Source organism: Macrobrachium nipponense, chromosome 46 (assembly GCF_015104395.2).
Source record: "Macrobrachium nipponense isolate FS-2020 chromosome 46, ASM1510439v2, whole genome shotgun sequence".
In the NCBI taxonomy this organism is placed as follows: Eukaryota; Metazoa; Arthropoda; class Malacostraca; order Decapoda; family Palaemonidae; genus Macrobrachium; species Macrobrachium nipponense.
The window spans coordinates 26,087,520-26,101,788 of NC_061106.1; the positions used below are offsets into that span (position 1 = coordinate 26,087,520).

General features: G+C 39.3%; 1 protein-coding gene across 3 annotated transcripts in view; it reads left to right on the forward strand.

Annotated features, from left to right (window-relative positions):
* Nucleotides 1-817: 817 nt before the first annotated feature.
* Nucleotides 818-14,269, forward strand: part of LOC135214819 (WASH complex subunit 1-like) — a 192,864-nt gene continuing 179,412 nt past the window's right edge. For all 3 annotated transcript variants that reach the window (XM_064249199.1, XM_064249198.1, XM_064249197.1), the window contains exons 1-3: nucleotides 818-935; nucleotides 4,672-4,817; nucleotides 12,630-12,721. In XM_064249199.1, coding sequence (XP_064105269.1) covers nucleotides 4,676-4,817; nucleotides 12,630-12,721 — 234 coding nt within the window. In that variant the 5' untranslated portion in view covers nucleotides 818-935; nucleotides 4,672-4,675. The remainder of the gene's footprint in view (nucleotides 936-4,671; nucleotides 4,818-12,629; nucleotides 12,722-14,269) is intronic.

Consider the following 14,269-nt stretch of genomic DNA (forward strand, 5'->3'; position numbering starts at 1 on the left):
TTCATTAACACCGTCGTCATTGCTCTTCTTTCTGGTGGTGCGGGATCCTTTCAAAGTGAGGGTTTATTGGTCCCGATTCCGCTGCCATAATGTAATATTACACACTGCAAAATTCAATAAACACTTGTCAAAATGCTGCGTAAACGGAAATTCAAGAAGACAGCTGTACTTGTTTTCGTAATGTCAAGTCAAGTTGTATAATGTAAATATTACTACCACTGATTGTCAAAAGCGACAAAAGTAGAAAGTAATGCTAATAGTGTGCCATCTTACCCCTCCCAAAATGTTCACAACCACCTGCACCATTTTGGCGAGAAAGTTATTAATTAATTACATAAAAGCACAATATTTAAGCCTTGTAAACATGGGGTCCTTTACTTATGGTATATATCGAAGATATTCCTTGTAATATGTGTAAACATATCAATTGAATTAATTTTAAAAGTTTGTGTAGTAAGACGCAAGAAGGGGACCCGAGTTATTATTATATTGTAATATAAATATAAATTTTTTTGAAGCTTTCTAAACAAGAGTTCCTTTATCTGTGGAAGGTATATCTTGAAGATTTGCCTAGAAATATGTAAACGTATCGTACAATGTCACAGTTATTAAATTACTTTTAAAATTTTGTGTAGGAAGAAGCAGGCATGAGATGATGATTTGATTATATATAATGTGTTTAATAAAAATATTTAAGCTTTGTAAACAGAATTCCTTTAACTGTGGTATATCTTGTATATACGCTTAGTGATATATGTAAAACGTATCGTATAGTATAAAACCGGTAATCAATTTATTTTAACATTATTGTGTAAGAAGAAAATGAAGGGAGAGCTTCATTCATCCAACAATGAACATGACCAGTCAGCTGTTCGGGAGACCAACGTGACTGGAGGCGTTGACAGATAGACAAGCAGACCGAAACTTTGGTCTCGGTGAGTTTTTATCCAAGGAATACTTTTGATGGTGTTTACCTAACTTTTTTTTTTTACCTATTTGTGTTTATTTTTGAATATTTTAGACAGCCTATTTTTAGTAAACGAAAAGCCTTGAATATTAACCTGCGTTAACCTAGGCTAGGCAGTCTCGTTAAGCTTAGGGTAGGTACCTTAGTCTGAACCATTTTGAGTTTGCAAGTTTTGCTTGCTTTGATGTCTCGTTATTATCTTGTAATTGTTATAATCAATGCTAGCCTAATACGTTTAAGCCATGGATTTTTACTAAGACAAGACAGTTTTGTTTGTGGTATCCTATGTTAGGTTAAGAAGAGATGCATTGGTAGACCAATAACTATGCTTTAAAACCAATCCTATGGTATCAAAATAAGTGAAACCGTATGGTAGCCTAGTATTATTTCCACCCAAGCTGGGTCATTACTGGGCATGTGGCCTCCCCTCCCTCACCCAGGACCTCCCATTTAACCCGACATTAGAAGATCATAGTGTCATGGACGGTGTAAAATAAAGGGATGTCACATTACTTACTGCCCCTGGGCACCAGGTCCAGGTATTTCTACAGAAGCATTCCGCATTACCGCATCGGTCGTGCCCGCAAATACGAAAGCCACCAGGAATTGGGGCGTCTAATGTATTTCACTGTGTTTAGTACGAGCCCCTGGGGTTAATTACAGTCATCCGAATAAATATTACTTAAAATTCTTGTTCAGGAGGTAAAACTGCATAGAAAAACCACAACTGCCATAGTCTAGGCCGCCGCGGATTAATACCCTAGATCCACCCAGGTCCATACTTGAGCAGTGGCTACCCTGATCTCCCCCATGTTGATGTGACCTAGAGCACTACAAAACTTGAAAGTGAAATACAGAAATTCATCTTGACTCAAAAATACAGAAATTCATCGAACTCAACCATGAACATCGTGCAGTGGGTACGTGGCAGGTGGGGGTGCTGTCAGTGCACCTCAGGTGCGGTGCGCTGTAGGCATTACTTAGGGTTCTTTGCAGCATCCCTTTGGCCCCTAGCTGCAACCCCTCTCATTCCTTGTACTGTACCTCCATTCATATTCTGGCCTCCATCATACTTCCCACCCTCTCCTAACAATTGTTTTATAGTGCACAACTGCTGTGAGATTTTCCTCCTGTTACACCTTTGTGACCTTTTACTCGCAATTTTCCTTTCAGCGCTGAATGACCTCATAGGTCCCAGTGCTTGACCTTCTGCATAAATAGCATGTTCTATCAACCTTGACAACTGCAAGAGGGATGTCTTATTTTCTTTTTAGCATTGGACAGATAATATTCCTAACATTGAAGTTGTAAAAGTACACTCCTAGAAGGTACACATTTCCTTTTCTCCATTCCCAGTAGTACCAATAAATGAATTTTGGCTATGGTTGCAGCTGAGGTTTGTTTGTTCTGAAGGAAATACAAACCACTGCCTTTAAACTGGGGTATGCCTTAGGACAAGCAGGAAAATGTAATTGAAATCGGGCAGTGGGATATTTAATTGGCGGTAGGAGGGTGAATAAAAAAGAAAGTCTACCAATCACCTGATTGTAGGCAACACTTTTTTATTTCTCTTCTTTTTTTTTTCTATATAGTACTACTATCATTGGGTGAGACTTGAGTGCTGCTGCCTGACTTGGAGATTGAAGCTTTTTTTTTCTATATGTATGGTGTGTATTTTTGTTCACCAAGGAGGTGGACCCATCCAAACTGACTTGGCTTTGTTTTCCAGAGACCATGACAGTGTTTTAGCGGTGATGTAGGGCACTATAATTGATTTATTTTATTCACAGTTTTACCAAGCAATTATTCAGCTGTAGGATTCCTACTCTGGAAACGCTTAGCTATGGTATTTACTGGGTAAGTATATACAAAACCTTATTTTATCATAAAAATATCATTTTTGTATATGTGACTTACCCAGTAATTACATAGCTATAGTTCCAACGTTGGAATCCTACGGCTGAATAATTGCTTGGTTAGCATGAATAAAACATAATTTAATCTTTAAAATATGATATTTCATTAGCATAATATATCTTGTGACCCTCTTTTAGATTTCCAATGACAGTACTTTTCTTACAAAATGAACTATCTACCCAATTGTTTTTAAAAATGTGGCATATTGGCCTTTTACCACAAATCCACTCTGTGCTGCCACAATGCATTAGCTTGACTGTAGCACCCCATGAGATATGTCCATTTTCCCAAGAAATCTTGCAATGAGGACCTTACACCCTGCTGTGGATCCACAGTCTGGTGACAGTAATTACGAGGAAGGATCACACAAGAGAATGTTTAGAAGCATTTTTTCCGGCCTTTTTAAAGCTTTTAATTTCTTTGGCTGAGTGGATGTTTCCTTAAGCGTGCACTAACCCATTCATCATCATTCCAATGTGGTAGTCCTGCTAAACTTCAACAATAGGTAAGATTCATCCCAAACCAAATCCATTATTATTTTGTTTACTATTAACTTGATTATATGTGGATACTTGCCTACTGTTCAAGGGGAAGCCTACCTAGCCTCCCCACATCTCAGTGGGTAATTATGAAGAATTCAGACAAGAATAGTACTATTAACATTTTATTTTGCAATACTTGTTGGGAAACAGTTGATTACAGAGGCAGTCTATCTGGATCAGCCAAGCATTATTTTTTTTTTTTAAATGCCTCTATTAGGATTTGGGTCTCATGTCCAAGCATCAGGCCTTTCAAGTGCTACCTTGGGATGGTGATAGACACCGCAGCAGCGAGAGTTTTTTTGTCAGCCCTTGCTCAGGGATGTGACAACAGTTCCTTTTTTGACAGAAAAAAACCACTTGTCCTTCGCAGGCTGTCCTTGGAGAAGCTGTACCTCACATGCTTTCACTAAAACACTCACTTATGCCCGAAAGTGAAGTAGATTGGTTGTCTTCAAGTGACCTTCCCACTCATCAACATGTACCCTTAAGCTGAGAAGTGAAGGAGGACCTTGCCTAATGGTGGACAATGGAACCTTGTAATAGGTGTGTGTGTGTGTGTGTGTGTGTGTGTTTTTTTTTTTTTTTTTTTTTTTTTTTTTTTTTTTTTTTTTTATAACTTCTTTCTCCAGCGAATTGTCAGATGCATGAAAAGAAGGATAGGGCATACATCTGTGTGATCACTATGCTTCAGTTAAGTAAGTGGACAGTGGGTGACTTTCATCTGTACATTTATAAATTGGAAATGCCTGGGAAAATGGCACTCTAGGTGGAGATGAACAGTACTGGTCATCAGTACTATCCTCCCACCTTAGAACAAAGTCCTCCTGCACAAAAGGCAATGGTTTTTGTATTTCATTAAGAGCCAATACCAGATTTTAAAGATAAAAATGTACTTTCTCCAGGTACGTACATCCCGACATAACCCTTGATGCTGAATGGAAAGTGCTGAATGGTTGACCGTGTGATGGCATTACCCAGCCACTATTTAAGCACCTTGTTCAAATAAGCTTCAGCAAGTGTTTGAAGCATGTGCCAGGAATATTCCTATGTACTAGTAGTAAAAAGTTATGGTTTGTATATTTAGAAAATTACAAATTCTGTAATGTATTTTTAAAATTTTGTATTTTGTATAGTTAACCAATTTTTATGAATAAAATATATAAAATTTTACAATTAGTGCTTATCAGGTAAAAATGATTAATATACTATGTATTACATTTTTGTTCATAGCTTGTGTCATTCCAGAATAATGGTGCACAGGCAGCATGAAATTCCTGTCTTACCGGCGGATCAAAACAGGGTGGCAACAGTTAATAATTGTGTTGATGTTTTGTTACATCTGGAAAAAGTGATAGATAGCGTATTTAATTCCACCATCACTCGACTTAATGGTAAGTTGTTATTATTATTATTATTATTATAATTTTGGTAGAAGACCCTCTTTTAGGCAAATGCTGTTAAAAAGGATGGCAGAATTAAGCGAGTTGATTTTATATATTGTTTTTTCTATTTTCCTTACAATTCGCTTCTCAGGCTCAGCGATGTTTCTGAGTAACTGGCCAATATTCATATTGGGAATTTTCAAAAATTATAAATGCTGAAGGAATCTTAGGACAAGATATCAGGTCCAGGTCAAGCAGGGGTCGTCGTCAGTGCTGGTATTATTCCGTAGGCGTAGTTCAGTTCGGGCCGGATTCAGCACGAGGGTGTACACGAAGCCGACGAACCTGGGGAATGTGCATGAACGGTGAGAGTGAGTGCCCTGAGAGGTATAAGCGCTCTACCATCAGCGCCTTCGTTAGGAGGGCCCTCTCACACTGCTCCTCCTGGAATGACACACAGTGAGTTGGAGATCGCCGCCCAGGTCCTAGTCGACAACGGACACACCAATCGTGCTGTTGATGAGTCAATAAGGAAAGGTATGGAAGCCTGGTACCACTGGGAACCCCGCCCCGACGTTGCAGAGCCCATCAAGCTTTTCTACAAGGGGCACTTCCACCGGAGGTACAAGGAGGATGAACAAGCCTCAAAAAGATCATCGAGGAAAAAGTCAGCCCCGCGGACCCAGACAGAAATATTAGATGATTATATATTATATAAAACGAAGAAGACGAGCAGCCTGGTGTGAGAAACAATACTTCGGCGCCCCTGCAGGATCCCTTGAAGAAGACGAGTGTGGTCTACCGTTACACATGCCCCGTCCGAGGATGCCTCGGCAAATACGTCGGTATGACCTCCATGCGTTTCTCCAAGCGAAATCTCCTGCCACGCCCAAGAATGAGGCATATTCAACCACGCCAGGACTGCTCATAACAAACGGATAAGAAGAAATTATATTATCCCTAATATCACCATAATAGATCAAACAACGGATCCCCGACGTCTGCGCCTCCTAGAATCCCTCCATATAGGCAAGGAGAAACCAAACTTAAATATCACTCAAGAAACGTTTCTCCTTCCCACCGCCGCCCGTAGAGCCGCGAGCGACCCCCCGACGATGCCAGATAACCAGGAACCCCACAGATGATACGATTTCTGCTACGGACGGAATTCCTGACGTTCATCCCCAGGCACGCCACTGTGGCGCTCGCACGAGAGAATCCCGAGACCTTCGAGGCGAGATCCATGGCTTCGCCCAAGACCGGCCCGACCAATGAAATGAAATCAACTCTAGGTCCGTGACGCTATAAATACCGTTCCGCAAACTTTCTTGCTACAGTCACTTCAACCGACTCGTCAGAAGATGACCTACGAGAAGGTCGAAACGTCACGTGATGCCAGCTATACCAGCCCCTAAACCTAAGACGACCCCGGCCCGAACTGAACTAACGCCTACGGAATAATACTAGCACTGACGACGACCCCTGCTTGACCTGGACCTGATATCTTGTTCAAATAAAAGATTCCTTCAGCATTTATAATTTTTGAAAATTCCCAATATGAATATTGGCAGTTACTCAGAAACTCGCTGAGCCTGAGAAGCGAATTGTAAGGAAAATAGAAAAAACAATATATAAACTCAACTCGCTTAATTCTGCCATCCTTTTTAACAGTATTATTATAATTATTATTATTATATTATTATTATTATTATTGTTATTATTATTACTAAATATTCAGAAGATAAACCCTTTTCATATGGAAGGAGCTCACAAGGGCCATTGACTTGAAATTCAAGTTTTATATACGTACATAGTAACAACATAGCTATTAGTTTCTAACTTTTGCGTCAGCTTAAATTTGAAATTCATGATATGTATTGTTCTGTTGTTTTAGTGTAGGTAACTGACCCCGACCACTTTTTGGAAAGAATAGGTACAACACAGCTGAAGAACTCAGTTTGTTTTTCCCAGTCTACGACTGATCATTGGTTGTTTGAAGCACTTTGTTTGGATTTGTTTCACTGGATGGTTGTAGGTCAGACTCCTTTGAGGAAGTATTCTTTGCCATGGTAGGATTCGCACTAATTATATTACTAGCTTATCTAGGATTGACTTTACCAGATTGTGAATTTTTATTATGCCTGACTCTAGTTCCTCTAGTGCCTGGTTTTGCAGCAAGGGCTGCAACACCAGGTGTTCATCATCAGATATGACTCGCATTCCATTAATTGTTGTCACTGTAGAGGACAAATTTGCTAGGAATGCAATGAATGTAGGGACTGGGATCAGGGGAAGTGAAAGACTGACTAATTACTTGGACAAGCTTGAGAAAAATATACAGAGAAGGGTGACTGCTAGAGCTTCTTCCAGCCAGTTTTCTCATTTTATTCCCTCTGGATTTTCTGGAAACTCCATCACCTAGTTCCCAACCCTCTGATCCCAATGCCATTGCCAGTCTGTAAGCCAGGATGTGTCAAAAGTTTAATCTTTTAGTAAATACTGTAGCACAGATTGGGACTTCAGTAAGAGGTCTCATGGACAAAATGAGTCCCAATGATCATGGTGCAAGTTTAGTATCAGTGGAGGAGGTCAAAGGGAGGTTGATGGGGATTTGCCCACAGGTAGTTGCTCCCTCAGCCAAGCCTGTCGTACGTGGATCCCAGGACACGGTAGACAGCCACTGGAAAGGTGTCCAACTTGGAGTGCATGCTTTATCATCCAGTGATTCGGATTCCAGTACAAGCAAGGGATGTAGGTGGTGCTTTATGAGTGCATCCATGCCACTGAAAAGGCTCCTATCAGTAGCTGAGAGCACTTCCCCGCCGCTTCCGAATGGGCCTTCCAATAAACGTTCTAGATCACCAAACAATGGGATCCAAGAGTCTGATGGGATCCTTAAAAAAAAAGAAAGATCTGAGTTCCAGTGGGATCTTAGCTCCACAGGAATCCGGTTTCCATGGGACTGGGGGGGGGGGGGATCAAGCATCCATTGGATCTGCAGGATCCTTGCTTCCAGTGGGATCTTAGCATCCAGCAGGAATCCAGGTTCAGTGGGAACTGATGATCCAAGCATCCAGTGGGATCTGAGGGATCCTTGCGTCCAGTGGGATCTTGCATCCAAGCGGATCCAGGTTTACAGGGAACTGATGGATCCAAGCATCCAGTGGGATCCGAGGGATCCTTGCGTCCAGTGGGATCCGAGGGATCCTTGCGTCCAGTGGGATCCGAGGTATCAAAGTGTCCAGTGGGATCAGAGGAATCCAAGCGTTGAGGGGGATCTAATAGTGCAGTGTTTAGGCATACAGTGTTTGAGCATTCACCTGCACACATACTCCAGTGTTAGTCTACTCACCTTCCAGCTTGGCGCCAACTTTCTACCTGGCATCCGGCGCTACACTTTATTTTTACTCATAGAAATGTAATATTTCAAAGATATTGGTGTTCATTTGAAAGAAGAATAGAAGGTATTAGAAAATACAGAAAGAAGAGATCAGTTATTAAATGAGAAAAAATAAATCAAAATTAATAAATAGTAACGCATTCCATAAGGAAAATTTAGAAAGTAGCACCTGAATCTGTGTGTACAGTACCACTTAACATTTTGTCACTAAAAATTCATTTACCGAGTTCACTAGCTAGGTTTCCCATAGTAAATGACGTTAGGTCAGTGAAGGAAGCGTCTCATTCGTTATGCCCCATTATGTCAGCTTTCATCTCGCTCACTTCCTTTTAACTTAGCATTCATAGTGTCACCCAACTATCATCGTGTGAAATCTTGTTTTTTGCCATTGTGTAAGCCCACTGCGCATTGCTATTTATACATTTTCAGCTTAATTGTTACCATTTACCAGCTTATATCTCATAAATTACCATTTGGTCAGCTTCCATTTTTCTTAATTTGTCAGCTTCCCTCTCATTGCACTGCACTGTGCTTGCTTTTTTACCTCTGTTCATGTTTTCACTTTGTGTCTTTGGTACTGCTTGAGTAACATCATGCCAGTATTGGTTACAGAAGCAGAGTGGCTCTCCCTGTGTGTGGTAAGTGCAATGGCCTTCACTTGTGCTTCTGTGTGTGTGTATGTATGTATGTATGTATGTATGTATGTAGTATGTATGTATGTATGTATACATGACTCTTCTTCCATGATTCTTTGGGCATGCATGTTTGATTCTGCACTACCACTTCCTTTTGTTTAGTCTGTATACTGTCATCAGAATCTACATACTATATGATGTATTCATATGTAGTTGTGTTACACCAGATCTGCTAATGTTTGCCAGTGACCAGTTCTCCTCTTTGCACAGTAACATTCTACCTGCTCTCCTTAACTGCCTATACTTTACCTGTACTTTTCCCAAAGTTTCATGTAGTTATGTCATACTGCCCTCTCTTTTGGTTTGCATTCAGTGCTTTACCATGGTAAATAACAGGATATTTGTGCTAAAGTTCTCTGTGGTGTTACCCTCAAGAGATTTTCTAGTTTGATTGCTAGTACTTCCATACCAAAGCAACGAACGTGTTTCCTGCTGCAACTTCGCTTTTGACTGATCATATTGAAGTCTGTGGATTTTCTACTACCATGATTTGGAGAGGTTACATGCTAGCATAAAATCATAGTTATGTGCAAGCTATGGTTTGGTGGACCCCAGTTTGGACAGTAATGTCCACAGTAATTATTTATTCTTCAAATGATTTCTAACCCCCCTATGATGATAGGCGGTCCCGGGTTACGACGGTTCCGGCTACGACGTTCCGAGGTTACGACGCTTTTTTTCTTAAAATATTCAATGGAAAAATCGGTCCTGGGTTACGACGCTTGTTCCGAGGTTACGACGCTGACGCTTCCGACGCTCCGAGTTAACGACGCTTTTAAAAAACTCATACATGATAAAACTCCTTTATAGTTTAGCACAGTATAATAAAAATAATAAGTTTCTGGTTAGATTACAACAAAAATTTTGAGGTTATGATTGATTTTCGACACTTTTTATGTCGTATTTTTCTATGTTTTTTAGTGACGCCTCATATGCGGAACTAGTTTCCGAGCGAATGAATACATACTAGCTTGCGGTGTGCGCAAAGTTTACATATAACAGTCCAAAAAAGCACAAATAATGAAAAAAAATCATTGCTTGTTTCCAGTAATAATAACAAAACGAAGTTTCTGGTTAGATTACAATGAGAGAGAGAGAGAGAGGAGAGAGAGTAGAGAGAGCGAGAGAGAGAGAGAGAGAGAGAGAGAGAGAGAGAGGCGTCTTCCGACGCTCCGAGTAAGGACAGAGAAGTGTTCGTTTCGTTAAACGGCCCTCTGACTCATGCCAGTAAATGTTTTGTTGATACTAATAATATAAGGCCTATTTAAAGATACGTTTACTTTAATTAGTCTATATGATACGTAAATAGTAATCAACTGTTCTTGTAGCCCTCAAGATTTGGCAAAATCGAAGTATCCAAAGAGAGACATTATCCAGTACACTGGAACCTTGACATACGAATTTAATTTGTTCCGTTACCATCGTCGTATATCAAAACAGTTGTATCTCAAGCATTTTTTCCCATTTAAAATAATGTAATATGTATTAATCCGTTCTAGCGGTATGAAACCACACCTAAACACAGCTAAATTACATATAAGATATACAATTTATACACAAATAAACGAGTAATAACACACATAATGATAAAATAACATAGCAATGTGATAAATGATAATAAATGTTAATAAAATCAATTAAAAAAAAGAAAGGAATTTTACTTACCACAACGAAAGATGAGCGTGAGGCCAGCAGGGGGAAGAGGTAGGGAAGGGTGGCAGGGAACGATTTGTTCTCTTTTTATTTACGTATGTACACTAATAATACGTAATAAACACAAATGAAATAACATTGCTAAACTAATTTTTATTTTTTTTTATTTTAATCAGTTTGTATTTATGAAATATGTGATGCCTTTGGAAGGTTTTATGCTTTGCTATAATTTCATGTTTGCTTCCATCGAAATCATTTTTCTTGGGTTTTTTTCTTATCACCTGCTTTGTCTTTAGCTTTGAGACCCATGGTTAATAATAAAATAGACAAAATAACACGAAAAATAGGCGCAAATACAACGAACTAAACAACGACGTGTTAACATGCAGCACCAACAAACAAACAGACTGAACGCCATTTATCGGTCGCCTATACAACTAAACAACTAACACTCATCGCAAAATCGTATCTCAAATATTTCGTTGTATATCAAAGCTTATATTTTCGCAAATTTTCTGTTGTATCTCAAAACATTCGTATATTAGGGCAATCGTATGTCAAAGTTCCAGTGTAATTTGATCAGAGAGAGAGAGAGAGAGAGAGAGAGACGCCTTGGCAACAATGGTCACCGTCTCGGGGATTGACGTAACATTTATTTTTCTGAACAGATAGGACAGAGAAGTGTTCGTTTCATTAAACGGCCTCTGACTCATAGCAGGAAATGTTTTTGTTGATACTAATATATAAGCCTATTTAAAGATACGTTTACTTTAATTAGTCTATATGATACGTAAATAGTAATCAGCTGTTCTTGTAGCCCTCAAGATTTGGCAAAATCACTCCAGGCTGTACATAAAACTTCAAGAATGTAGTGTCACCAGAGGATTACAATAGTTTTTACCTTCAAGAACCAGCATTCTTTTATGAAAATAACTCCAGGGTTGTAACATAAAACTACAGGAAAAACAATGTAGTGTAACCAAAGGATTACAAGTAAGGTTTTTATAACTTTTTATTAGTTTAAGACATATTTCCAAGCGTCGTTCCGGCTTACGACGATTTTCGGCTTACGACGCGTCTCAAGAACGGAACCCCCGTCGTAACCCGGGGACTGCCTGTAGGTGTATTTTGTGTCAGTAAGGGCCTTCATTCTTTTACTGTCGTTGCTCTGCTGGCCCAGGCACAAGGCCTTGTGTCCCTCTTGTATCAGAGTGAGGGTGGTATCCTTAGCAAGGAACCTCCAGCATTGGTGGATAAGGGCTCTCCATTGAAATCCATTTTCCTGATAGATCAACAGCCTTAGAGGTTTCTAAATTACCCGTTAAAATAGGTACACTGTTAAATATTCTTCATTTCTTTACATTCATTTTATATTTTCTTAAAGATAAATGTTTTTGAGATGGACTTCTTTAGAATTGGCAATATGTATCTGGGAAAGTTTTCCACTTCTAGGTTCCATTTTTTAATACAGCAGTATTAAAGTGTGCATTCTAAATGGAATGAAGCTAATTGACATTTGAAATGTTCACTATGTTATGAATACATACAGGAAAATGAACTTGGCCCATGAGTGTTGTGAGCTTTTCTCCTCATACCATAAAAGTGAGAGGCACAATCCAGGATACTACATCTTATTTCATGGAGCTGGTAACTAGCTTGTAAACCTCATAGGAAGAGCAAACTTTTTCAGCCTGTGACTGCGGTTATTGTACATGAGTGATTGGTTGCAACTTATTCTTCTTAATAAAATAGTATGTACTGTACATAATTAGTTGTGTCACACCATTGAAATTGTGTTTGATGGTTAATTTGCTTTCATAACGAATTATGTCTAAAGACAGCAAAGTTATCAGTTTTTTTGAACAATGAGATAACATGTAATTGTCTATTACGTATCTTGTTTTATTATATAAATTTCCTATAGGTTGTCATCTTTTGCTTAATAGGAGTTAGTAAGGGTGAAGGTAAAATGCTATTTATAGGAAATGGGAATCTGTGGCTATATGAATAATTGGCTCCTATGAAAAGAAATAACCTGCTCAGTTCTATAGTATATATATTTTTCTTCCATAGAAACATCAAAGACCTTAGAAGATCTGAAACAGCGGGCAGCAAATGCACAGGCAAAAGTGGAAAAATTGACAGGTGTTACTAAAGCTACTCAAGTAAGTTGTCATACTGCATTCTTGACTTTATAACATTTGTTTGATATTTATTATATCCATTAATAAAATCTTGTGAACTGAAAATGAAAGATTACACATAATAATATAAGTATTGATTTATTTGTGATGAATCTTACCTACTGTTAAAGTTAGCTATATCTCTGCTCCGATTAGGCGAGCTGGCATTCAAACAAAAAAATTGAATGTCTGCCCGGATGACTGTCTAGTTTACCTGTTCTCCACCAGGTGTGTTTCGAATGTTTTAGCTTTTGTCAGAATTCTCTTTGCCGCCATTGCGGTTCGGCAATTATTGGTATTCTATGAATTTTGGCTGTTTTACACCTGTTTACGGTATTGTAATTTCATTTATCTTGGATATCTTTCACTGGAAGCAAAACCAATAACATCAGGCTATGTAGCAATGATTTTGGTGTAAGCAGGCTGTTGGAATTTGAAGATCAACATTCGGTTTGTACTGCAAGGGCCAGAGTGTGATCTTGGAAATAGATGTGAAGAATGTAGGGAATTGTGCTGAGAATTTATGCCTGAATGTCAGATATGGGAAAGAAGGGAAACTGATAGATTGCGAAAGCAATTAGTTAGGTCAGGACTTGAACCTGTCAGTTTTATCCTACTCAGTGTCCCTTCATCTGCAGCTATCCCTACTCAGGTAGTGCTAGTAGTATTGACTTTCTTAGTGCCTCTGCCTTCTGCTCCCTATTCGGTTCAGGAAAAGTGTATCGAGAAGTTAGAACATAACATTAAACCTTATTTTAGTCCTAATACAAGAAAGAGCAATCTTTAAGTTCTTTTGTTTACATCCTGTTGGCAGCAGTCTCCTGTCGGCCACTGGGGGAAGAAGAGTTTGAAATGGAGTTGGAGGAATTCGTTCGGTCTGGCCGGCATTTGTTGCAACATTACGCTTCGCATTCTCATTTAGTTGAAGAAAGAGGCCACATAGAGAATATGGCTTGCTTGTCTGAGCATATTTTGACGCCTTCTAAATATTGGAGAACTAATGCTTTCTTCTATTAGAGCGCATTTCATAACTTTTCTCGTACTCGGACGCACACATCTCTATTTAGGTCTGCCTTGACTTGTCGTCTTGTTTCTTACAAAGTTGCGAAGAGCCGAAGACTGACTTGCGATACAAACGCTTATTGGCACTTGAACCATCTTTAGTAGGAACTTCGGTTCCTATCTCTTTCCTGTGAGGAAACGAATTCAAGACTGACAGACGTGCTGATGGTGTTTCAATCTAGCTTGTGAGTTGTTACCTTTTACTCAGTAGCTACGTTGTCTCGTCTCTGCGACAGCTGAGAGTAGTGGAGGCGCCAACCCAGCGTCCAGCGAGTTTGGAAAGCCAGCTTTTAGGGTTTGTCACCAGTGGGAGTTTAGTGAGGAGGACAAGTAACTCATTTCTGATGCTGCAGGGTAATGTTCTCATAATTATACTCTCTCAGTTTGGAAGAAGTGAGAACACTTTCGCTCCTTGTCTGATTATGCTAAGTTAAGTTAAGTATATCTTAGTTTAACCAGACCACTGAG